Source organism: Thunnus maccoyii, chromosome 1 (genome assembly GCF_910596095.1).
Source record: "Thunnus maccoyii chromosome 1, fThuMac1.1, whole genome shotgun sequence".
In the NCBI taxonomy this organism is placed as follows: Eukaryota; Metazoa; Chordata; class Actinopteri; order Scombriformes; family Scombridae; genus Thunnus; species Thunnus maccoyii.
The window spans coordinates 9850974-9877980 of record NC_056533.1 but is presented as its reverse complement, the minus strand read 5'-3'; the positions used below and the strand labels follow the sequence as shown (position 1 = coordinate 9877980).

The window sequence follows — 27007 nt, the reverse complement described above, 5'->3', positions numbered from 1 at the left end:
AAAAATCTGCTCTTAAATCTTTCATCTGAACACTGCATTGTGTAAATCACTAATATCTTTTTTTTCATTTGAAACTGTGACCAATGCACCATCATGGGTGACTCATTACATTACAATGTATCAGTGTTCTTGCTCACTCTTCTGGTACTTTTTTTTTTGTGCCCGTTAGACAAATGACACATATCACTTATGCCATAATGAATTGATTACAACTGCATTGTAAAACAGGGGAGACTGATAAACATATTTTTTTAATGGTTTGCCATTGCTGAATCCAAACACTTAAAAGCTATCAAAAGACTGAACTGAAGTGAGGCTGCATGGGTTACATACACACTAACAACAAGAACACAAGACAGCATCTTCCATAGTACCTGCTGGTGTTTGATTATAAGCTAACAAAGATTCATACCTGCTGCCTCACATGCAACATGCACTTTATTTCAGCAGTTTCCTGACCATTGCTACTCTAAAAAAGTATTTTAAATTGTGGTGGTGTTTTGGTATTTAAACAGCTGACATGACAATGGATGCGGATATGAATATTTTGAGGGTTCCTAGTCACACACTCTCACTTTCAACAAGTCACTCAAACTAGTTCACTCACACTAATCTTTTATCAGTCAACTAAACTAAAACGAACTAAAACTGATCTACAGTATCTCTGAGTATGATTTTGTGTGTGTGTCTATGTAAAGTCCAGGTAGGTCTATGTGTGTGTATTTATGTATGTCCAGTATGTAGCCTATCTAATATAATGCTAATCTTGCCTTAATCAAACTGTGCCTGACTGTTTCAATGGAAACTCTATGTATGTAAAAAATCTTCCACTGAGAACCGCAGAAGGTCGAAACTTCCTCAATTGCTGATTTTGACGTAACACCAACACAGAGCTCAGATAAGGGAAGAGCAGCGAAGCGAAGAGACGCACAGTAGTTGTCAAGCGACACCTCAGACCTTCAGAAAATGATGTTCCTATTTCTACCAGTATGTTTATTTTTATCAAGCCTCAACAGTTTGACAGAGGCGAACTCAACGTATTTACCAAGGATGATATTCACAGACAAAGGTAAGAGATGTTTCGCCTTTTCCTCACATTAATAGTTGCCTGTTAACATCGCGATACATGTCATTGCACAAGAGAGAGCGGACAAGGACGGTGTTTAAAACTGTTGTACATGTTTTTTTCTGTTTAATATTAAACAGACATTTATAGCGTATAGGTTACATTATGGACCAGCTTTAAGTCCTTATAGTCGCGACATACAGCATCAGAAAAGAGCTGCATTGCCTCAGTTTAATCATCAAAATGCTCCTCTGGCAGTAACAGCAGTCTTTTGGCAGCTTCAAGCCCATGGGTGGAAGATAAAGTAGTCTTTAATGTTTCCCTCTGAGTTTTAATTTTTTCCAACATTGTACAGTATTAACATCACTGACGCTATTTGCTGACTACGTGGTTACACACACAAACTTTAAAGTCATAACTGCCATAAGAATAGATCCTATTAATGCTTTGTAAAGCAATCAGAGATTAATATCAGATTTTACTGTCACCATGAACTCATTAACCAGTAGCTTACCATCAAAGTCACTGTAAGAATATTATGGAAATATCACAACTAACACCAAGTATGAAAAACTATGTACACATGAACAAGAAGATAAAATTAATTAACCTGAATTAAACCAATGTGGGGAAGTTGTTATGTCACTGTGTCACTCACAATGGGTCTTTTTTTTTTTTTTTTTACATAATGTCACAGTAGAAAAAGCACAGGTGTAAATAATAAAATGACTGATGGCTGAATTCCATTTAGCTGCTTCATTTCCAGGGTGCTGATATTGTTAATGCTGGCTCACTGTCACACTGTCATGTCTTAAACTTGAAAAGTACAGAGCTATGGTTAATAGAATGAATAAATATGATTATATGATTAATAAATTAATAAAAACCTGAACCTTGGATCATAAAGTAATGTAGCACTGATAACTAGCGTGAAACACAACGAACAGTCTCCCATGTTCACAAGTCCTCTGACTCTTCTGACGTGTTTGTCATTTTTTGCTGACTAGCAAAATCAATCTGACACCTCTTGCATTTTATTGCGAGTTACTGTTCAACCTACATGCTTTTAAACATGTTTTCATTTGCACTGCTGTTTATGGGTCCTGTCTGTTGATGAAGATCGAGCCAGTATTTCTGCAAACAAGAAAAACCTGATTGTTCGTGCCTGATAGAGCATGAGACTTACACACATTCAAGAGTGTTATCTCCAACCAGGAGAGGAGAGAAAAAATTAGAAATGAAAGAACACAAAGTAAGAAAACCTAAATGTAAACATGGAATGAATAATAAGTAATAAATAAGTAAATAAGTAAATTTATTAATCAAAATATTCTACTGGATCTGAAAGGAGATAGATAATAAATACATATTGTTGAAAGACAGACGTTAAACTAAACTAATGACTTAAAGCCGAGCCCAGCCCACTGTGCCTGAGGCAGGATCAGGCCTAGGTGGTAAGCCAGTATGTAACCTCTGGGAAATCTCTGCCAGGTCAAACTAAGGCCATTCCCTTCCCATGTAAAAAACAATGCTGCTGTCAACTCTGCCAAGGAGCCAAAGAGTACTGTTTCATCAAAAGTGGATTTAAAGATCGGAAGGCATTCATCTTATCGTCTTATGTGAGACATGAAGCAAACAAGGCACGTTCTTCATATCTGTCGTTGTCAGACTTCAAGCCTTTGTGGCTATGAATGGACAGCTAATTTTAGAGAAGATATTCTGCACCAAGTGAGCAAGGTTCAGCACACCTCACCAGTGATTTTAGTGAGAAAAACATAGATGGTTGTCATTCATATTGTGCTTTTACTGTGCTAGACAAGACATTGTACAGGCACAGTGAAAACAAAGAGTCTCAATAAGGGAACCTTTCTTGAAATTATTAATTCAATTTGCAGCTATAATCCAATCTATCTAGTCTATCTGTTATGTTATGGGTTTTTTCTGTTTTATATGGTTGTAAATTGAATATATCTGGTTTTATGACTTTTGGTTGGGCAAAACAAGCAATTTGAAGGTATCATTGTGGGCTGGAGAGATTGCAGTGGGCATTTTTAGCCACTATTAGGATGACATTTGTGGGTTTGAGTGAAATGTCTTGGTAACTCTGGGATGGACTTAAATGAAATTTGGTACAGACATCCATGTCCCTCTCAGGAGGAATTATAATAACTTTAGTGATTCTTGCTCTTTTCACCTGCCGCCGTCATCAGGTCAGATTTTTTGATTCGCCCAGCTTTGTTTTACGGCTTTAAACCTGTAAAACTTAGGACATTCTCATCAGCCTCAGCTGTACTTTGTGTTTAGTGCTAATTAGCAAATGTTAGCTGGCTAATAAGTAAGATGGTAAACAATATACCTGGTAATCACAGGCCTATCTCTGGCTTGTCGACTTGAGTTTTACTTGTGACACCCAATAATATCAGGACCCACTGATCACATTTCTGGCAATGCTACTGATCACAATAAGAGTCAAATTAAACTTTCAAAATACATAAACTCTTGTTATCAGTAACTCTCAGAATACTTACACAGAGAACACATTTACAGGAAGATACAAATGTACGCGTACACCAAAACAAGTTAAGTTGTCACACGATTTCAATGTTGTTTTATTGTAGAGTCGACAATGAAAAGGTTTCAATTACCTGGACAAGATACACCTGTACATATTCTCATGGAAGGAGACATTGTAACAGTTGTTGGACAAACACACCTGAATTCATTCAACTTTCAAGACCCTAAGAAGGTAACGAGTATTTCTGATAAGGTTTGATTACAAAGGCCATCTCAAGCAAACATCTTGTGTCAGTTAATCAAATTACAGAAAAGTGATAGTCCTATGTTTTTTCTCTTCACAGGCTCCTGTGAAGAAGAGGGTGTTGTGGGAAGAATGCAATCAAGCTGCACAAACAGTGAGCACAGATCAGAGCAGTTGGAGTATTGGTTGGATCATAACTGATTGTTAAATACTCCTTAAATTCTTGTTCTTGTCTTTTAGGATTGCATCTATAGCATCTATGTTGTCAACGAGATGGACAAGGCCAACCAAGTGTTTGTGTGTGGAACCAATGGCAAGGAAACGTTGTGCTGTAACATGGTAGGATACTGCAGAGATGTTATTGATATGTTACAGAGAATTGTACCTTTTTGCAGTGCAGTAAAATCTCTACCTGTAATATAGTGCTTGTTAAAAGCACCAAATGTAAAAGCTGACAGAGAAATGCAGGGACATTTTAAAGATCCAGTAAATAACATTGAGCCTCACTGGATGTCAGCAAACAACTATTTGCTATGTAAAGATATAGTGGAGTAATGGCGACCTGAGCAGTGAATGAAGTCACACTCCCTCTGTGTGTGTTGTTATCCGAGCTTCTCTGTTCTTTGTTTTGGTGGCTGCACTGGCCGCATTTGCATGTTAGCAGTATATATGTATAACAGTACACTAAAATATGTTTCTGAAAACATTTGAGGTGAGAAATAGGCAATGCACTAACAGAATATTGATCCATGTTTGATCAGCACTGCCTAATTTGACAGTTTGATCTGAGTTTCATGAGTTATCAGCTTTCTTTTTCTTTTCTTTTTTCAACTTTATTGAGTAAATGACACACGTTTGTTTTGATCTGAGATGTTGGTGCTATAGTGCGACATCTAGTGGCTGAATTTCATGTATTGCAACTTTAAGACCTTTTGTGTTTCATTATAGATGCAGTCCGAGCAGCAAGCCGAGTGTGTTCCCTCTAAAAATTTGGGGGAAATAAAAAGAAGCATAAAGGACTTTGTCATAAAGAAAGGCGAACCGTCTGCTCTTGGTGAGGGTTGTTTTTGTACTCATGGGATTATTTTTAAATTTCCTGATGAATTTTTCTTGCTTTCTGATTCACCAGTTTTCTGTGGTTTATTCAGCACTGCTAACCCGCTTCATATTTTACTCAGCCCTACACTTCCTACAGTGTCTCTACTGTGTGATGTCTTATCTGTCTGTTGCATTTCATAATGGAAATTACTTCCTCTACTTTGCTCTAATTGCTTATAATGAGATGGCACTGATGCTTCCTGCTTTTACCTGCCATTCTTTGTGCATCACTCAAGATTCCAGTTTCTCCGATTGAATTACAGGTATCAAATCCTCTACAGACACATTATGTCTCTCACAAAAGATGTAGGCCTAGTTATGGACAAGCAGTTTTTAACTAATACTGACAAGAAAAACTGGTGTCTGGGACATGAAAGTTGAACTTATAGTTGCTGCAAACCAAAAGCACTGTGATGCATCTATGATACCTTTTAAAATTGCAATTGTTTGTTTTCTTCTTCTTTCCAGAATCTTCGGAAGATGCAGCTCTCTATGTTACATATTCCGGATCTCAAGAGAATGTTGGCATCCACAAGTTTGGGAAATACAGAGTTAGACCAACAATCCACGATAAAGGTATTAATATGGAGATTGACTGGTTTTCTGTTAAGACCTGAAAGGTTTCTTTAGTTAAATGATGTTACCTTAAATGTTATTTATGTCCCAAGGCTGTAGAGACAACTTATTTCTTTGTTTTTCTGTCTTTAGAGCAGCACTATGTGGGTTTGGTGCTCAGCAAACGGAGAGAAGATGAGTCACAGAACAAAGTTTATGCCTTCTATAAGGAGAAAAACAAGGACACAGGCTTGTACAGTGAGAAGTGGCTGCCTTTTGTGACCCAGGTTTGCATGGTAAGGCCTGCAAAATCACAGTTTCAGATTAAATACCTGTCACACAACATATTAGCAAGATTATATGAATAAAAACTATATAATTTGCAGCTTTTAGTAGCTGCTTGATTATTGCATGTGCATTTTTAAGGAGAAATCGGTTCTTCCAGTGATTGTCCTTTGGCTGTGTGTTGTGTCTAGGCAGATATTGGTGGGCCCAAGAACAACCTGCAGTTTAGCTGGACGTCCCAGATGAATGCCAGGCTTTTCTGTGGAGACCCTGACAGCAGACAGCACTTCTCTGAGCTGGTAGATGTGGCAACTGTGCATGCAGACCGGTGGCAGGATACGAGGGTTTATGCACTCTTTAGAAATGAATGGTAAGACTCCATTATCAGTCATGCATTCCAGCAAGGGAGGAAATGATATTTAAATGTCTCACTCAGGTAAAAACAGTGTGAGTTTCATCAGATAAACAAGTCTGACTCAAATTGCTTGTGCTTTTTCCAAAGATATAATCCAAAACTTGACTGATGGCCTATTTTGGCAAAATTCTTGGACTTTTCAGCATCATGTGATTAAAGTCAACCACAAGAATGTGATATGAAGTCCATAATGACTTGGCTGTTGTTATGTCTCCATGTAAAACAGCAGAGTCACATGTTATGTCCATCCGTAAAACCAAACCTAAATATGTGACCACACACCATCACGAGATGGGAATAAAGACAAATACAAATAAGAGCATACACAGAAGTACAACAAGAGAAAGTGAAGTCTTCAGATGAAAAAAATGGGCAAACCATCACAGATCATCTATGTGCTTTGAAGATTATGATGATGAGGTGTTTGCTTCTCTTTTTACTTGTTTGAACAGATGATGCTTTCTTTTTGCTTCCTCTTAGTTTTTTTGGGCAAAGTATTTTGTTCCTCCCTCTAAACTTAACCTTGTCTGCTCAGCCTTTTGTCACTGTTTTTTTTAACAGCATGGCTTAAATCTTTGCTGACCTCAGAGCAGTTTCTTGTTGTTGTTACTGCAGATGGTTCAGTATAGACCTGCTGACCACTATGTTTCTCTGCAGGGGTATGAGCGCTGTGTGTCTCTACAAGATACAAGACATTGACAATGTCTTCACAAACTCTGCATTCAAAGGCCACAGCACTGTCGGCCATAAGGTCAGGCCTAGGGAGGTATGTTTCATTCAAATACATTTGAAGTGAAAAATGTTACAACTAGTCTTGTCACAAAACAATTTCTGGCTTCAGAGTCCAGCTTCAATAATACTATGGCCATGATCTTAATTGTAGTTACAATTATAAATTGATGTTTCAGCACACCTTAAAGATGGCATTGAGGCACCAGAATAGCTGTGTTTCTCACTATTTCTTCAATAAACATTTTCCCAAATTCGGCTTAACATAATTATCAGTTTCAGCCTCAAAGTCATAATTGCTGTCATGAAAATACAACATAACTGCAATATTACTGTCTTGCGTTTTAAAGTCACTGTGTGTTTATTTTGAGAATTCTAGACTTTTGCACCCTCTAGTGGTAGTAAAATGTCCTAAGTGCATCTTATCCGATACTTTTATGTATTTTTAAAATTTTAGCAAATTTAGTTCTGTCTGACACAAGAGAAAGAGTCTACTTCCCTCTTTAATTGCTGTACAACTAAAACTATTCTTTCTTCCAGTGTGTTACAGATAGCACAAAGATTCCTATAGACGTCCTGGGGATAATCAAGCAGACCTCAGAGATGGAGGATTGGGTCCAGCCTGTGGGAAAGTCTCGCCCACTTCTGATTAATCATCACAGCTACACTCACATCTATGCTGACAGTTCGCAGCACAAGAGGAACAATTCCCACCCGGTCCTGTTTCTGTCTCTAAGTGAGTACTACAGTAACATGAATCAGGGAAGTTGATACTAATAATAGTGCACTGTGCTCTTTATTTTTGCATGTTGGAGAATGATTACACACACTGGTTAAAAGCCCTTAACTAGTTTGTTATACTGAGGGAAAGCATTTGAAAATATGTTCAATTCCACATGGTGTAATGGCTTTGATGTCTTCCATTACTGCAGCACTGAATACTAAATTCTAGTATTTGGCTGGAAAAACGCCTGCAGACACTTGTAGCAGCACAGAACTGAATAAGACTGGCTTGTAGCCTGCAGTGTACGTGGACAGTGCAGGATATAACAAATAGAGCAAAATACTTGTACTTTATTCAGTCCGAGATGAAACAAATGATAGATTTGTTAGGAGTGGAAATCACAACGAATGATTTTTGGCCCACAAGCCCTTACTTGTCTCTTGTTTCTGGGTTGTGAATCAACGTAGGGAGAAGTATTACAGATTAGTAGATAGGAAGTAATAAGGACATGGCACAATTCACCTTCTAGGCTTGTTGTAGCAGGTGTGTGACGTGACTCCTTGCGGTGTCAAACGCAAGTGTTTCCTGTTTGGATCTCACACCTTGCTGGCTTTAACTTGTAAACTGAACAACAAATGAAATGAAACAATGAAACAATTTGAAATGCATTGGTACATGGCACAAGTTTGCTCGGACTGAGTACCAAAACTCCCAGATTTTAATCTTTTCCTGAAAATGATGCCATTCTATCCCGTGGATGTAATTTAGCGTTACTTGGCCTCTTAAAAATCTACCTGTCTGCGTGTGTTTTCATATGACTAAACAACTGACTGACCTCCAGATAACCTAGAACCAGGCCTTCAGTTTTGATTTAAGGCTAGCTGTTATTTCCCAATAATAGAAATGCATCATGTGAAGTTATCTTGTGGTGTTTCATCTTATATGATTTATATGATGTGTCACTGTATTCTTTATTGCACTTTGTCCTAGATGACAACACATTTACAATCCATTAAAGTCAAACTGAAATTTGAATTAACCTTACTTTCTTTTTGGAAGGAAATACAAACTATAATGATACAGTGCATATTTTTTTCTAATTTTCAAAAGAGATCTTATCAATTTTCTGTGAAGATTCTCATCCATCTAGGCCATGTTATATCAGCCAGCTGCCCGTCTGGATATCAACAATTAGCGATTTAAACATTCACCATCTGGGAGTATCCATCCAGCCCTTGAGTTTGTATTCAATTTGGACAGTGGAAATTAGTTAGCCTAGCTTGCTAACATTAGCACTCATTCCCCCCAGAAGTTACTTTTATCCATGTTATTCAACACCTGCTTCATTGGCAGCTGCTACACACGATCAAGCATTAGCTGTTTTCTATTTTCCTTTTGGTCATTTCAATTTTGAGCCATACATATACAACACCAAGGAGATACAATATATACAGTAGCAACTTTAATTTCAGTTCTACTTCAAAAAGTTAGGGAGCTCTATAATTACATTGTTCATCACCATCACCATATTTCAGCTCCAAGCTCTCGCAGGACTGAAGACTGTTGAAACATTTGAACATTTTCCAGTGTTAAAGGGCAGGACACATGGCATATGGCTCATTTTTACAGTACCAGTCAAAAGTTTGGACACACTATGGGAAAGTGTGTCCAAACCTTTGACTGATAATGTAAATATGATAACAACCTACAGCGGATAAAGCCTATAGCCTCTAAGTAAGTGCAAATTCACCTACTGAGCATTCGAGACTGTTATATAATGCCACACTAACTGGCAGAGTCTGAGTAGCCAAAACAGTCCTAAATTCACTTCAGACTTTTTTCAGTTTTAAATCATAAATACCCTATCCAGCAGTAACTGCTAATATGAGAGAGGTGATTTTGGTGTGTTTAGACATGTTTTTGGTATTTAGTCATTTTCCTTCCTCCCTCCTTTGTCTATAAATAGAGAATGCAGTTCACAAGGTCACACAGAATAAAAGTCAGGCCTTCGTCATCGCTGAGTACAGACCTTTCAAGCACAGAGACCACATCCCCAGAATCATCCTTCGCCCCTCCACTGTGAGTAATAAGTAGCTTTTTCCCCACCTCAACACCATCATGGTGGGAGTATGGAAGAGTTTTATTTATTGCAATTGTGTATTGAGAGTTAAACGAAAATGGTTCTTAAAAGGTTGGAAATTTTTTGTATGCAATCTAAACTTATCCCAGAATACTGGTACTACTACTTAGCTACTTTTAATAAAAAGGTCAATAATGGACCATTACTTTAGAAAGCATGTGTACTGTGTATTCTTTACAGAGTAAGCTGTATGTAAGCTCCAAAAGTGAACTGGTCCAACTGGACGTAGCGAACTGTGCCCAGTATGGAGACACCTGCGAGGGATGTATCTTAGCCAGAGACCCCTACTGCGGCTGGAACGGCACACACTGCAGCCCTGAGACAAAGTAAGACCTACGATCCTCTACCTGGAAACCTTTAAACTTAATCATACCTGCCAACATTCATGGGGGTGGATGAAGTGAAAGGTAACGTTTTACTCATGTTGACGAAAACTACGCTCATTACTGTAAAGCTAATAAGTACTTTATCAAACCACCTGTTTAACAAGCATAAACACAACAAGAGGTATTTTCAGCTGCTTTGCATGCAGTGTCCCATTCACTGCCGGTATGTTTTACACAACCACAGAGTTGCTGGTTAAGCTAATAACATGAAAGCTGTCTGTATGTAGCCTAACTGTTTATCTGAGTTTGACACGTATCTTAAAATTTGGCAAATTCCAGTAAACTTAGCTGCTGGCTGAGACCATAGACTGTAAAAAAAATTGACATCGTCACTGTGATGTCACCCATTGGTTTGTGGACTGCCATCCTGAAGCCTTGAGTTTGGTGATTTGACTGTCACCATCTTGGATTTGAGCATTGCCATCTTTGATTTTTGTAGCCAGAAGTGACCATATTTGGATGAGAGGGTGGAGCTGACACTAGCACCAGCACCTAGTTTATTTAGCACAGTGCATTTACAGTCTATGGTTAACTGTGCTAATGCTAATTTTCGCTGGTGAAAAACAGGTTTAAAACCATTAAATCAAAATGTTCTTACTGGAAAAACTGAACAGCCGACCCCTTAGAGGGTCTTTTAGTACAACCAAACACTGAACAAGACTTTTTTAGGCCACCAAAATGTTACAATGTACTTTCATGAACTGAACACATTGTCAAATAGCGACAGCTATGCCTATACTCTGTGAATCTGGTGTCACGCCATAGTAACATCACGTAATCAACGTTGTTGCCCTGGTAGCGACTTGTCAACCACAAGGTAGCCACACCCTAAAGCATACCCTGCTTTGTTGTCTATTTTACTCTGAATGGGACCATAATTTACAAAATGAACATCATGCTGTATTGAAGAAGATTTGAAACTAGTGATTGAGACTATAGCCTGTAGAGTCACTCCCTGCTGGCCATTAGAGAGAATGAAGGTTTAAGGCACTTCCACAATTGGTTCACTTTTCAAACTGGGAGCTACCTGCTTGGCTGAGACAAACCAGCCCCTTCTCTCTACCAGCGGTACCTGCAGGCAGTCACATCAGCAGCAGAGGGAGGACGACAGAGGGCAGCTGTGCACAAGCCCCTTGAATCGGGTTGTGGTGACAAATTGGTTGACATTTTATGTTGTGTAGATTGTGTGTGTAGATTGTGTTTCATAGACAATCTGGCAACTTGGGTAACGTCAGACAGACATACAAAATTTAAGGATCCGTGTGTATGATGACTATTCATAATAGAGGTTGAGGGCCATGCAAATTACGTGAGTTTCCCAGAAGAAACAACAAAACAGCCAGTGGGAGAGGGGGTGAAAACACAGCAGAAAGCCGGGAAAAACGGGAGTGTTGGCAGGTCTGAACTAAATATCCAAATATACGTTCTTTAGTTGCAGCATTGTAACACGCATACCAAAAATGTCTTGTGGAGTTTTGTTGTTAACCAACAAAAGCTATGTTTACATTCACTGCTTCTGACCAAAAGGCATTTTGTGTTTATCCTTGAGTTCTAACTGATGTGTTGAATGCGTTACCTCACCCATAATACAATTTCAAAGGTGATTTTTAAAATATTTTAAATCATGCATATTAACATCCATGTTTGATAGCTTGTTCTTCTTCACTGGGTTTCTTGGTGTTGAATTTCTTGGCTTTCCCGCCACCAACTGTCGATCAGCAGAACAACGTGAAAGTGGCAGCATGAATGTGTTTTGCAACGCCTGAGTGCTTTTGTGAATGTTTGTACATCCGTGCATGTGTGCATGATACCAACAAAACAGGGACCCGCCTGTGAAAACATTGCTCCACAGCACTACTAGTGGTCAAAAATCCCACAGGGTACCTTTAATTTATACATAATAATATGCTAAGAATATACCACATGATCCTCCAAACTTGCCCACAGTGTGTACAGTGTTTCATAATCAGTGACTTGTGTCATCAGTCTAGTTTAATGTGGCCTAGCCTGCTACAGCTGACTCACTGCAGACTGCACCTGCTCTGATGATGATAATTCATGTTATGTAAATACTTAAGCACTTAATCAATACTGTCGTTGTGCCAGTGAGGAGTGTTTGAGTTCCAGTGTAAAGATTGCTGGTTTCATGATCATGTGATGTGGCCGTCAGGAATTTTGGCAGCTAAACAAAAGTCATATGACTGCAGTCACTTGACTTAAGCAAGGCCCACTGTGTGTTACATTGTGATTGTTGTAAAGTACCACAACTCAGAACTGCCATTGTTGTTTATTACAACAAATTCTCATTATGACAAGACATGTTTTTCATTTTTATGAGAAAAAAATGTGATGGATTTTTAACAGTACAGCAAACTTTATCTCTTGGGGAATATATAACGTTTAAAAAGTGTGTTTATCTCTTGAGGAAATAAAAGTAAAATATATCTCATTCTGTTTAGCCACTTACTGTTCAGAAAGAAAGTCTGATCAAGTCTGATAATAAAAGGGCGTCATCATAACAAGAAATGAGAACTTTATAATTAGTACAATAGTTTTGTGCAGCTGCCAGAGACACAAACTTCTAATAGTGTGATCACAAGTTGACTTGTAAACCTAAAGGGCAACTCCACTGTAAAGGAAGCAACATTTGTGACAAGAAAGGCTCTCACCTAAAACTATGAGAATGAGCCAGAATGAGACTCAGTATGTGATTTGTGTGTAGGTGTGTGTAGTTGTGTGGAAGTGTACCGTAACCCATATCCACACCTAAAACCACCTATTGTACTAAAGATGAATTTATCTGCACACACTCTCTGTGATGTGGTTGATGACTTTCCTCCCCAACTACAGTGAAACAGAGGTGTTTTTTGTACAAAGGCAACCATGATTCATAATTGGTTCATTGGCTTGGTTGGGAGGAAATGATTGTAATATCAGTCATGGATCATATTGCCCACACATAGAGAGACTGACTAAGAATGACAATGATAGGAGTGTATTGTTGCTCTGAGTAATAGTTTTTTTAGCCTTCTAGGGCATGGGTTCACTACATAAATGTGGAAATCAACACTATTATCCATTACAGAGGAATGCAGATGAATGCAAATATTGAAACCATTCAGTTTCATTTAAATTCTTCAGATTCCTTGTTGTTTCCAAAAATAACCTCTATACACGTTACCTAAAAAGTTTTAAAAGTAAAAAGCCTGCCAGAAAGTCAGACCAGAAAGTCTGGCCAGAAAGTACACCTAAAATAGATTTCCTGAACTATGTTGTTAACTTGTTCTTATTAGTGCTTGTACTCTGCGTTGCGTGTTCACACTGCATGTTAATTACGCTGTTGTTGTCAGTTAAGTCTTGTAAGTTTCAGTAAAGTCTAAGTAGCTTGGTGAGAGGGGATTGTGTATTCTGCATCAAAATGTATTTGAATGTCAAAAGCACTTTCATGGGCTGCTGACATTGTAGGTTTAAGTACATTTAATTCTCTTGAATGTGTGTGCATAAGGGTGGGGAGTTTTTATTACTTGCTGTAGTCTCTAACACTCACTATGTGTGTCATGTGACTGATATATCTTTCTAACCCGGATGCATCGTTCCTTTCACAGGGACACAATGCAGGATGTGGATGAGGGGAACCATAATAAATGCAGTTCTCCGTCAAAGGTTCAGCTCCCTGGCAAAGGTATGAGGATATTTATGAGTTTACTACATGAAAAGTCCAATCTGTGATTGCTTAAGACCTTATGAATTATATAACAGAGAGGTTCGACATGCTGTTTACAGTGTACTGAAAAACAAGAAGTTGCTGTGGTCTCAGCTGGTCATAAATAGCACTTTTAATAGTTCTTAGCATCAGCATATTTACTGCATTTAAAGATAAGGGTGAGGGCTGCACATAGGCTCCATTATTCTCTTAGACACAACAAAAACAGGCTTTCAAACAATTTATTCAGCCAACAATAGTTATATGGTTCTAATAACATACCATTATAGATAAAAACAACCTTAATATCTTATTGTTTATCCCCACCATAAATGACTAAATACAACTTCAAAGTCTGTCTGCCTTACAGTTCACATACAGCTCACCTGCCTACTCGCAGGTCTTTTCATACTGGACTTGTGACTGTGCATCAGTTAATTTATGGCTGCAGAACAGACACATCCAGGAAGAATCTTAAAGTCTGCTGTATTATTTGCTGAGTGGACTGATCTTTAGTGAACTGAATAGATGATGACAGGAACTGCTCTGTATGGCCTTGAAAGACACCTTGCACATAAGGGATGTTGATCCCTGACAGGCAGATGTCTTCCAAATATGAGCTAACAACTGCTGCGAGCTCATGTTAGCGAGTGATCTTAAGCAAAGCACAGAGTCTGCATATATGTAAAAGATGTGTATTTGTAACAAATAAAAGCTGGGTTTTATTTTATTTCCCTTTAATCAAGTTCAAGTTCATTCAAGTTCTCTCTCTCATTTCTACACAATGCTGTTGAACCAGATGCAGCAGAACAGGTCTCCATTGGGACAGCATTGATAATAGGCAAACATGCTATGCAAATAAAACAGCATAAAGTCAAATATACATGTAAAACATGCTGGACATAATATCTAAGTATAGACAGAGCTCAACCTGTTTTACTACCTGTTTTACTGTGTACAGTAAGGCAGTAAAGCTGCCAGGTTTGGGAGAGGTGTCTGCTCGTATGAGATCATCGGGTTTGGACAAGGCTGCCTACAGCACCAAATATTGAATTTGAATTTAGTGGTTCACTTGTTATGTTTTTGCCTTAAAAGTAGCAATCCCCATTATTACAGCCACAGCATCGTATCTCAGTAGTCATCACGTTCTGCCGAGACACACTTCCTGTAATTTGGTGTCCATACTGGTGTGAACTCTTATCATTTTTACCACACGCCTCAAGTGATATGGGACACTAGCAAGCACAGCACTTCTTAGAAGCGTGTGATATCTTGCTTAGCATGCAATATGGTTTTTCTCATGTTGTGTCAGTGACACAGTGACTGTTGCTCATGACATTTGCTCTGTGGTCACACACAATGTTGTGCTGCTGGTAAACTGCTTGTAAAACTGTTACGATCAGTATTATCAGCTGACAGAGCTTTACAACGTCTTCATTGTTTTCTTGCATGGAAACTTAACTGTTTTGGTTGACTCTCAACAATCTCATCAGTAGCATTTTTGGCTGCAGCAGGCAGCTGTTCACTGAAAAAGCTCTAAAAACCCACTTTGCACTACCTGTCCACCACTGCACAGCGGACAGAAGAAGTTAGCCAGTGAACACAATGGAGCATCTAGCAGCTAGATATTCCCTCAGGAGTTGATGGAGACCAAGACAGAGCTAAAAGCAGAGGTAGCATTGGACTTACATTAATGAAGTAGCTAGACTCCAAATGAATGCTAATGAAGAGAGGAGATGTTTGACATCTGGGGTTAAGAAATACGTCACCTTCCATGCAAATTCTTTCCCAGTTCTTTGTTCCATTTTGCCTTATTAGTTCCAACTTTAATTTCATATTTTCCCTGCAGAATTTTAAACACAGCGCCTGCTATGGTTTTGTATTGCCCCTAGTAGTTTGTCACAATATATTTCAGAAGGGGGTGAATACTCTGTCTAGATTTGTCTGTTTGTCCTTGTACTCAGTGTACATTTGCCAGAATCCTGTCAACCCATGTTTATCCCATGTTTTGAAAACAGTATCTGTTGTATTGGGTATGAACAGTGGATCTTTTGTGATGTGGGATGGACAGGTGTGAGACACCTGCAGGTTGTGGTTGTATTTTGGATTGTTATTCTATAGTCTAATATTTAACTGAGAAGTTTTAACAGTCGCCGATTTTTCAGCGAAAGTAGCTTAGAGAAAAATAATTCCCTCCTTTGGCGGCTCCATAGCGTACAACAACATATTTTCATTCCTAACTTAAAGTAGAGTCTCTTTCATCATTTTCTGCAAAGATTGTTCATTTCAAATTTTTAAATCAATTTTAATCGGATCTCCCTTCACCATCATTTTTCAGTTATTTTACTTGCCTGACAAAATAAAAGACCATCCTACATCCTGAAACCCCTCCTACATACAATACAGGATGTCCTCTTTCACCTATAATTTACTGGTACACTCCAAATGTGTAAAAGCTAAGAGATCGTTTCATTTATCTTATCTAAATGAAATGATTGTTTGATTGCTTCAATAAACCTATGCCCTGGATCCAGGATCCAGGCACTTGTGTCCGTGCCACGCTATGCAAGCTTTCCACGCTATGCAATTGTAATAAGAAACCTCCATGGTTAAATAAAGGTTAAATAAACAAAGCAAATTAAATCTCCCTTAAAGTTTGACCTTGTTGTGTTCTTTTCTCAGCATTCAGACGTGACAAGGCTGAGGACAGCGTAACAATTCCCTCAGAGTCCAAGTATTTCCTCCGGTGCCCGGTGACTTCTCACCATGCCCAGTATTTCTGGCAACATGGTGAAAAACAAGTATCCTGCAGCATGAGAGATCAGCAGTGCCTTCTTCTGATCGACAGTATGGGTCCTGAGCAGGTGGGGACTTACACATGTAAGTCAGAGGAGATGGGCTACCGCAAAGACCTTGCACAGTACCAACTACAGCTGGGGAGTGGATCGGCAGGCCGTTCATCAAGCCCGCTGGTTTGGGTTTGTCTGATGGTGGCGCTGATCAAGAGTGTGCCCTGCTGGTCATGAGTAAATATTATGATATGATTCCAATGAAAGGTGACAGACGATGATATTGAATCATCATCCAACCCTACTTATGTGAGGGCTGCAACATTAGGACTAAATGAATTTGTTACAAATTATGACACAATCACAATTTTTTCCTTTAATTTAACTAACAAAATTACATTTTTTTAAGTGCAGTGGCAATTGTTGATGACAACAAGTATTTTAATTTGGCTAACAATCTGCTTCATTGATTGTGGAAATTGAAATTTATTTAACGTCTATCCTACTTGATTAGTCGTAAAATGTCAAATGTTCCCCTAACATATGCAAATCCTTTGACCCTTTTGACCCGTGTCTTGTTAGCATAATTTAAGTTAAAACATATCTTCCTGATTTACTGTATCTATGTTTCTTGATAACTATGTTCTATATGTGTTCAATGCAAATTATTATTTTTTTAGGTTTCTCTGGGATTTTGCTTTTAATAAGTTTCCAAAATTCAGTGTAAAATGGGAGTAGACAACTATGGTTTGTCTCATGTATTATTATTATTATTATTATTATACAAGTCACAGATGGCAGACAAAAAGACTGGATAAAAGATATTATATTGTCTTCTTGCTTGTTTTGTACGACACCAGGAAAATTTGACATATAAATATTATTATGAATTGAAAGTAATATAAATAAATGTGTTTGATAATTTAACTTTTGAATTTTGTTAAGGTGCCGTACAAATTGAGCAAGAGCCATCGTTGGATTAATAATATGTGTAGAGAAACATGTTCTCTAAATCTAAACCTTGTTGACTGTTATCTGTTAATCTAAGAACCTTTTGCGGAAGCGAGTCTAGTGATCATCTATCAGGAAACCAGACGCTTTGCTGGAAATGTAATTATACTACATGAACTAGGGCAAGCTAGCAGCATGTAGGAAATCCACGTTGAATGGTGTTAAGTATGCTAAAACCAGATTTATACATGTCAAACAGAAAGCTGACTCACTCCTGCAGTATGATTCTTACAGCATGATGCATTTCAGTTCTAACTTACTGCAAGTGTTTGCACCCATTTCCTTTAATGTGAACTTTCAGAAGAGAGGCGTGAACTTGCTGCAATTTCCTCTTTCACATCGTGTCCTACCTCAGATTTGGTTAACAGGCTTTGAGCTTCAACAGCCTGCACTCTGAACCACTTTCTGTTAGTCAAGACTGTGAGACAAATTCAAGCTTAAAACTACAGATTGTGACATAGTGCTTGTGTTGAAAATGCAGTTGAGACCTCTATTTTTTCCGCCATGCCTATATTTAGTCAGTATGGTGTCTGAATTGGAAGAACAGAGTTGTGATCCTTGGTGACTGTGTAATTTGTTGCCACTTAAACATATGATCCAGTTCATTGCACCTTATTGCTTTCAGTCAGAGCTTAAGCACTTTATTTTGGGAATGTTTAATGTGATTGTGTGACGTTTAATGTTACTTATAGTGTTCAACCAAATCACACACATCTCTATCATTGTCATGATGGGCAGTTTGAAAAAGCTATCAAAATCAACACAGCAGAAGCAATCTTTTTATGATTTCTTCCTCCTTGCCAAAACCTGGTGACTACATTCCCCACAGTGCAACTTGTGTTATGCTCTTAGTGGATAATGTAGCCTGGAAGGGCTAACCTGAAGCAGAGCTGGGCAGCAGGCTACAGAGGTTCTGGTAACGTCACTTCTTTCTAACGCCACACCTCCTCACCTTTTTTAAAAGTTTGAGACTTGTAGTCTTCAGCTCCTTCCGCTGCCTTCAGTGACATCAGCTGAGGGAATTTCTCAGATTTTACACAGCTCCCATAAAAATCTTTTTCATATATGTAGTGATACTTCCCAAAACTTTTAAACAGACTGTGATGCGTGAAAATGGTTCAGTTCCCCTTTAACATGTTGCTTCAGTGTTTTTTTAGAACCATAAAGAATCAAAGTTCCTCTTTGATAATTATAGCTCAGGAAACACTCAAGGGAATAAAGGTTGAGAGAAAAATGGGGCAAAAATCCAAATCAATTGCTGATTACCCATCAAAGTAATTACTAAAACCACTGATTTGTAAAACTACAGAGACTTACTTACCCAGAGTAGTATCTAATCATGAAGATAGTTCTGGCTGCATGTGCTCAGGTCTAATACATCTGTATCTCAGATCTTGGTGCTGCTCACTTCAAAGCATATTGAATGTAAATTTCCAAAAAAAAAAATGTAAATTGTTACAGATGCTGTAAATAGAATATCATTTTGATGCACCAGCTATTTTTTCCAGTATTGCTAATGACATCCAACACTGGGCAGACATCAGTATGCAGTGAAAAGCTGTTTGTTTTGGATGTTGTTTCGATCTTAACCCTTTTTATCTGTACACATGAACTTTACACTGATAAATATATTTTTGTATGTTAAGAAAAATGGATCTTTAAATCATTTATCTGTGTGTATGTGCATTCTTCTTTTTTCGTACTGGTGTATATATAAAATGCAAATCTGTTATTTAAATGTCATCCTGGGGTTTACTGTAACTGTTAATATTCTACTAGTTAATTTTCTCTGAACTGACTAGGTCATCAGATAGGGAATTACAATATCACACTATGTGCACCACTTCCCTTTCACAGAAACTAGCCTCCACACATATGACGAGAAAAAGACACTTTTAGTTTTGAGGTCACATCGACAGTTTCCATTGAAACACACAAATAACAACTGGCTCCAGTCTGGCCCCAGTAATGTAAAAGGACTGACACTATAACTGGTGGTAAAATACGGAATGGCTTGAAGAGAAGACAGATTTCAACTTGCATTGTGACATTTCCTGAGTGTGATGTGTCACCCACATATCACTAAGGTGTGACGGGGGAGGGGAAGCTTTCATGCAAATACCCCTTGCTTAACGTTATCTACGTATTGGCACTTCCCAACCCTGAATGACTCAGAAAAAGCCCAAGGTGGTGGTGAAGTAACAAATTTCAATAATTAAGCCTAGGGGTGGCATTTCGTGTTTGGGAACTTGTTTAACTGATGTAACACAAACCTGCCTATGGACATTAGTAAAAAGTGTAAGTTTGTTTGAACCACCTTACTGGAAGAACACTTTAAAAAGATATGAAAATGCTTCTGGGAGAAAAATGCTTCTAATCTTTGTGTTGCAGCAAACAGCAAACGTGAGATAAACAGAAATGGGTGTGTTATGTGGTGTTCTCAGAAGCCAGATGTTGTTTCAAAGAAGAAGTAAAACAAACACACATGGATTAAGATATAAAGTAAAACTTTATCATGACATACAAGTTTAAAGCCCTGAGAACCATATCTTTATATTACTAATATGAACAAAACTGAATGTGTGAAAACCACTTTGGAAAAGTGCTCCTCTTAAATACAATCAGCACAAACCAGTTTTTACAAGCATTCATGTGTTTTGTCCTATTTTTTGTTTGCTTTAATCAAAGAGAAAACTATAATATAAGTAATATCATTATTATCATGTCCATACTAATAATAATAATAACAGTACAAAAATATGCACAAACCCCACAGTTCAATTAATATACGGAGCATTGTACAAGCCAAAAACAACAACATAAAATTGATAAATGAGGTATTCGATAACCACTTGCATATGCGCCTGTTTTTACACAGATCAGGTTAGTTTTTAAACAATTTAAAACTGAATTAACTCCAAAATCATCTGAGAGACAAAAGCTTCTGCAGACTTCCAACTTCACAGCTTCCTGAGTGACGAGACCTTGCCTGCAGTTACTGACGACAAAAATCAAAAATGCAACACCAAAACCAAAGTCAGTCTTAAGTAGCATTCAGCCAAGTGACCGCAGTTTCCGTCAGTACTCGCCCCTCAATGTAGCTTCAACATCAAACTCAACAGTGACTGCAGCCCACTGCCCTGAGGTATTGTGGTATGACGAGGTAGGGGGGTCTCTAATAGACACACACACACACACACACACACACACACACACAACACTTCATTTATACTCAACCACACACACACACACACACAGCAAGTCAGGTTACAGGAGTCTGGAGGGTGATGAAGCCGTCAGAGGGTTGCTAGTTTGAAGCCCAGAGATCAGAGAGGAGAAGTCGTGAGTGACCAACCCTCAACACTTCCCACTCCACTGAAATTGTATGAATGTAAAGGAGGTTGATGCTGGAAATATTCCCCTTTTAATAAATGTTAAAAACAAAACAAAAAATAAAGTTATCAACACTCATGTCTGAGCTGTCAAATATATCTGTGTGGGCTGCAACGCAAGCTTCTCCCCTTTACCTGGTGGTGGTGCCACCTGCAGTTTCTTTAATGGTATTACTGTGTGTTTAGATGAGACACTACACTGCACCCATGAACTGAACTTGCTCTCACACACACTCACACATGTACATACAAAGGCAGTGAAGCTACACTATCAAACAGTCATTGCTTAGACTAAGCAGATGAAACAGAAAGCTTGGACTTGAAAACAAGAAAATGTTTTAGTAACACAGCCTAAATGATCAAGCTTAATAGTTACTAAAAAGGTCCACCAGGAAAAAAAAAAAAAAATTCAGAACAAATAAATAGCAAAACTCTGTTGTTAACACAACAACTGGTGTCTCAACATCTGATTGATTTGTTTCCCAAAAAAAGAGATTACTCTCCAAAGGTTTAAGCTCGAAGAAAGAGAGACATTTCCCAGCCAGTCGAGTAGTGAAACCTGCACTGGCCGGTTCTCACCAGCAACTACTTTAAGGCGGCATCTACAATTCTCACGTTTATAAAATACAGTTATGTGTCATACAGGGTTCTGAAGGGTACACCAAAGGACTAACGGCACCGTCCTCAAAGTCCTCCACTCCCTCAACTGTGATCTGCACTGCAAAACGTCTGCAACATCTGACACGTAATGGCTAAAGTACAGTCTACTAAAAGCAACAAGGCTGCCCAACTCTGATCACACTGGGCTTTAAGAGGTCTCTAAACAGTTAAAAAGCCCCACATTCAACACAGATAAAGCTAGAAAATTCATTTGTGGTATTTCAAAATGCTAAAAGTTTACTTTAAAGGGAGAAAAATACCTGATACCTTTCTGGATTATCGGGAAGTTGGTTTTTAAATAAAAGGGCCAGATTTGTGGGCCTCTGTCCACACTGGCTGAAGTGGCTCACGTCCACAGTGGGTGGTGGAGAGTGTTAAGATTTAATTAGGGGGCTAGCTCAAGAATGCCACAGCAACAGGCGCTACTGCTCTTGATGGCAGGATTTAAATATATATACTAATAGCCTTTAAAAATGTCCATCTAGACATGTCATCTAATAAGATTTTGAGTCTTTAAATCCAGTTTTTCTTGAATCAAGCAAGAAAAGGATAATGAACTGAATTCACTGAAACAGATATTCCCACTTATTTCCTGAAACTGGTGAATTTACCTCATCTAAAGATATTTTCACTTGCTTCAAGAAAACCCTCAAAATCAAATTAAATGAGATGTATCATTTTAATTGCCACCCACTGCGCCACCTGCTGGTGTGGGCGGGATTGTACAAGGATCCTTCAAGAGGAGCGACTGGGCTAGTCTTTGGTATCTAGCTGTGCAATAACCAGAGGCTAACGTGGACCAGAGGATCAAGGTGTTAAAACACTGGTCACATGATTGTACACATGCATATCATTTCGCCACTGTCGTGAAAAACGTTAACTGCGATTTTTGGTGTTCGCAGTCAAATTTAAGCTTTACGTGGTCGTTTGTTTGTATGTTTTTTGACCTCTGCGACCTTGAGTCTTGTTAACAATTCTACAAATACAAGTGTCAGTGTCTTATCCTCTTCCCTGAGGAAAAAAAAAAAAAGCAGATATATCACTCTTTTCAGACAACATCTCAAAAAAAAAAAAAAAAAAGAAAAAAAAAAAAAAAAAGAAGAAAACGGAAGCAAGCATAAAACAAGTTCTACAAGTAAATGCAGGAGAGAGATAGAAAGCCCATCCCAGTTCTGTTTGTCCCCAAAATCCACCAGCAGTGTGTCAGTACGTTCTTGTCGGTTTCGGTTCAGGTAGGATTTCCATCATGGGTTCAGGCGTCAAGTCTCGATGGCTTTGCAGCCGTATGAGGTATGTAGTAGCTCTCCTTTTGAGAGAGTCCGATGAGGTATTCTTAAACATCATGTAGACTTGTGCATTCTTCAGTTGTGAATCCTTTTTTTTTTTCTTCTTTAAATTAACAGTGATTCCTTGCAGTTGTCACATTGCTTCCTGAGAGAGACGCCCTCCAGAGCTGAGAGGCCGGTATGAGGTCTGAGAGACTATGTATTGATGATGACGCTGTTGGGATTGACATTCAACTCTGCGGCTGCAGCTGGAGGAAGGATGCGCAAACAAAATGGAGGACAACAAACTCAAACCTGATTCTGTAGCTCTCTGTTAGATAGGTGGGAACTGGGAGGTAAAATGATCTCAGGGTCTGCTAGGCCTGCAGGAGGTGGATTAGAGTTGCTGTTTCCCCAAAAATTGTGCGCTACTTGTTTAAAAACAGCTTGTGCAGACCTGCAAGACGTTGAAGTTTCTCTCTGGACATAAAAAAAATCCCACACGTTGCTAATTTGTTTGGTGACATCACGTCCACATTGGGAGGTTTGTGTACATTTTTAACCTTCCAGCCATTCTAATGGACTTTACATGATCTGAACTGAGGGCGGAGTGATGAAATTAGGTATTTAGTGTGCTGATCTACAGCATCCCATCATTGACCAGTTTGAGTTCAGTGAGAGGCTACAGCATGTTAAAGAAACCTGAGCGGCCCAGGTTGGAGGCCTGTTTTTTTTTTTTATGAGGTGGGTGCTCTGTACACGAGGTTCCACTGGTGAGAGATACCCGACTTCCCCTGATTGCAACTAGGTCAAAAAAAGAATACAAAAATAAAGTTGATTCAGGTTAAATATACTACAGCTCCTGAGGTAAAGACACAACTGCAGGTTACTTGATTTGAGGTATGTAAAAAGAGAAAAACTAAAAACAAAATCATTCTAAAACACAAAATCAAAAAGACAACAAAATGGCAACAAACAAACAAAATGTCCTAAGATAAAACTTTTCAAGTTCAGTTGTGACTACACCTGTCAGTGGGCTTTGGCTGACTTGATTGTGTTTAGCATGTACATTGGGATTGTATGTGTAGGTTATGTGTCTGTATGTGTATGATTGTGTGTGTTTGTGGTGTGGTGTGCGTATGTACTTGTATGTTGATTAAAATGCATAGCTGTGCGTTTGGGCACGTGTTGTCATATTATATTCTCGGGCTCTGTGTTCATGATTGGACAGCCAAGAGGTTGACAGGGTCGATGAGGTATTTGTTGTGCAACAGTTTGTTATTCTTATCGGTTTCTCATTGTACTGTATATTCATGCTGGGCCTCCCGGTGGAAGAGAGGCCTGGGGAACAGGTACAAGGGGCAGCCTGAGTTAGGGTGACCCGCTGGGAGCCGGCTCAGCCGAGCCAGGACCCTTGGAGGAGGAGGAGGACGTGGGGCTGAGGGTCTGAGCCAGGGGTGCAGAGAAGCCAAAGCTAGAGCTGGTTCCAGCAGGGGAGGCTGAAGCAGCAGCAGCTGACACAGCGGGCCCCAGGGCCCCTCCAGACTTCTGGGCAAACAGGGTTCCTGTAGGAAGACGGGGGACATCAAATTAGTTAAAAACCTGAAAAAAGAAATGGTGGTGGAGGCTGTAGGCCAAGAATCCTCATAACAAACTTCTTAACTTGGAAAAATTACACATTACTCTGAATGGAAGTAAATAGTAACATTGTTATTATTTATCAATCATATGTGACATTTAATCACTCTTTCCCCATACACACCTGAATAGATTGTGCCATTGACCTCCACTGAGACAGTGATGCTGGCATTTCCATTGGTTGAGATGCTCAGAGACATGTCCTGCTGCTTCTCATCTGAAGATACACAGAAATAATTGTTAAATGGTAAGTTTTTTGTGTATTTTGTATTTTAGGAAATAATTTTGATCTTTTGTGTTCCAACATTATACATGCATTATACATTTCCCCCTTAAACAGTACCTGTAATATATTTAGGTCTGCTTATTCAGAAATAGTGGGCTTACAAATGCCGATGCCAAAAGTCCCTCAACCAAATACTGACTTCAAAGCAGCTACAAGGTTCATTCAATTTTGTAGAAAAATGTTGATTTAAAGAAAACAATGTTCAGAGAATATTGTCAAGTTCTTGTTTTTGTTGAAATGAGATGTGGCAAACCTGTTAAGTACAACAAGTTCCTCTTGTGACATAAAACACACTGAATGTGAAACATTTTCAGGTTATTTTAACATAATCTTGATAAACGTGGCAGCTCTGACCTCTGGTGGTGATGGCGGGGGCTCCCAGGCGCAAGTTCATGGGCATTTGGGAAGCCATGGCCAGCAGGTTGTGTTGGAAAGCCTGCTGCATCAGGCGCTGCTGCTCTTCTGCAAGACGAGCCATCTTCCTCTCCGGCCCCTCTCCTCCGCTGGTCTCCAGTTTTTCTCTCAGCTGCTCCAGCGTGGCGGCTCGTGCCAAGCCTGCAACCTGCTGCTGACCCAGGGTCAATGCCATAGGGGGCCTTGCTGCCATGATGGAGGCGGTCAGGTCATCTGGAACAGAGAAATGGACAGATAGTTTTATGCAATGCTAATTATTCATTAGTCCAAGAATCTGAATATATCCTCACATTAAATGAAACAGAATTTTCCTATCAGTAAGAGAAACGTTGTATAATTTTACTTCATTTGCAACTTGGAAAGTGCAAAGACGATACAGATCTCTCAGGAAATCAGTTTGAATGAAAAGTACAGTTTTTGCACCAAGAATTTCATAAAAGACTTCTAAAACTTTGAATTTGTCACCTTTAGTTCTAAATAAAATAAGTGATTGTAGTGGTAATGAACTGCAGAGACCACCAGCATTTTAAATAGTGGCATAATGTTCAAGCGATCTCTATTTAGTATAACTTCCATTAAAATGAAACCATTCTTTATTCTGCTGATGGACCCCCTGACCCCTCTTCTAGATCCCCTGTTAGTTCCCATAACCCCACTTTTAAAACCACAGATTTAGGACAGACAGAGCTGATCTTGAGCATGCAAAACAGTTTAACACCAACATTGATTGGGTCAGCAAAACCATGTGACATCCTACATGAAAACACCGAGTGAGTGAGGAGTAAAATACAGTGCATTTTACAAGTCAACATGGATAGTGTGGGGGTCTATGGCGGAGTCACATTCCAGCCAAGTCAAAGTGACATCAGATAGCAGACAGCAGGGTAATGACAGTTATCAACAGGATCCTACTGATGTGGGCTCAAGGCTTCCAATTTCATAAAGTGTCCCCCGGCGTGGGAACCATGTTATTAATCAGTAGTAAAGGTGAGGGCTCTCAGCAGCCTGAGGCAGAATTGGTTCACACATGGACTCTTAAACACCTGGACGGACAACACTCACATTGGGGCACGCACTTACTCACAAAGTCATATAAAACCATAAAGATGCGCGCACACACACACACACTAACGACGGGACACAGCGGAGACAAGGAAGGTCATTGTACTCAATATAATAAACACATGTAATAACACATTCTTGTACCAACATTCCTGTGCACACACTTGACAAAAAAGGGAACAAGCTACTATGATGAAAAAAAAAAGACATTTTAATGTACTATCAGGGCCTATAAATGTCTTTCAAATGCTTTGTAATCATGTTGATACTGAAAAAGCCTCCATAAACGTTTAACTATAACCTTATCTATAAGTACTGTTCCATCCATGCCTTTATAGATTGCAATGACTAGATGTAGTTTCTGTCAATTGCGACAGAGGGCAGTATATCTCTAGAAATACTTCACAGTCTCAACACGTCTCAAACTGGAACACTCCAGTTTGACCAGTGTAATGAGGCTCCAGTCTTTGAAGTAAACATTTACCCAGTTTAATAAAACCTTCATAAATCCATAAAAAAGGGTTTCTGAGCATATTTTTTTTCCAGCAACACCCTTCTTCATTCTTAACAGCTACACACATGTAAATCTGTGATTGTGTAAACCTGTTTGCTTGTGGGCAGAAAATGTTTT

General features: G+C 38.9%; 2 protein-coding genes across 3 annotated transcripts in view; one reads left to right on the top strand and one right to left on the bottom strand.

The window, feature by feature from the left end:
- Positions 1 to 763: 763 nt before the first annotated feature.
- Positions 764 to 19327, top strand: LOC121904210 (semaphorin-7A-like). Its single transcript, XM_042421833.1, has 14 exons — positions 764 to 1069; positions 3685 to 3812; positions 3925 to 3978; positions 4065 to 4163; positions 4773 to 4878; positions 5391 to 5498; positions 5631 to 5773; positions 5954 to 6132; positions 6835 to 6943; positions 7447 to 7642; positions 9597 to 9709; positions 9951 to 10096; positions 13762 to 13838; positions 16542 to 19327. The coding sequence occupies exons 1-14, from the start codon at positions 967 to 969 to the stop codon at positions 16883 to 16885; spliced, it is 1905 nt and encodes a 634-aa protein (XP_042277767.1). The 5' UTR covers positions 764 to 966; the 3' UTR covers positions 16886 to 19327.
- An 822-nt stretch (positions 19328 to 20149) lies between these two features.
- LOC121898877 (AT-rich interactive domain-containing protein 3B-like) overlaps positions 20150 to 27007 on the bottom strand; it is a 54564-nt gene continuing 47706 nt past the window's right edge. For both annotated transcript variants that reach the window (XM_042414365.1, XM_042414374.1), the window contains exons 7-9: positions 25255 to 25527; positions 24739 to 24831; positions 20150 to 24541 (exon numbers count right to left, since the gene is read on the bottom strand). In XM_042414365.1, coding sequence (XP_042270299.1) covers positions 24348 to 24541; positions 24739 to 24831; positions 25255 to 25527 — 560 coding nt within the window. In that variant the 3' untranslated portion in view covers positions 20150 to 24347. The remainder of the gene's footprint in view (positions 24542 to 24738; positions 24832 to 25254; positions 25528 to 27007) is intronic.

Coding starts and splice junctions, on each gene's coding strand:
- LOC121904210 (XM_042421833.1), top strand. CDS start 967: ATGATGTTCCTATTTCTACCAGTATGTTTATTTTTATCAAGCCTCAAC. Junction 6,133..6,834: donor GCACTCTTTAGAAATGAATG/GTAAGACTCCAT, acceptor GTTTCTCTGCAG/GGGTATGAGCGCTGTGTGTC. Junction 9,710..9,950: donor TCATCCTTCGCCCCTCCACT/GTGAGTAATAAG, acceptor TATTCTTTACAG/AGTAAGCTGTATGTAAGCTC.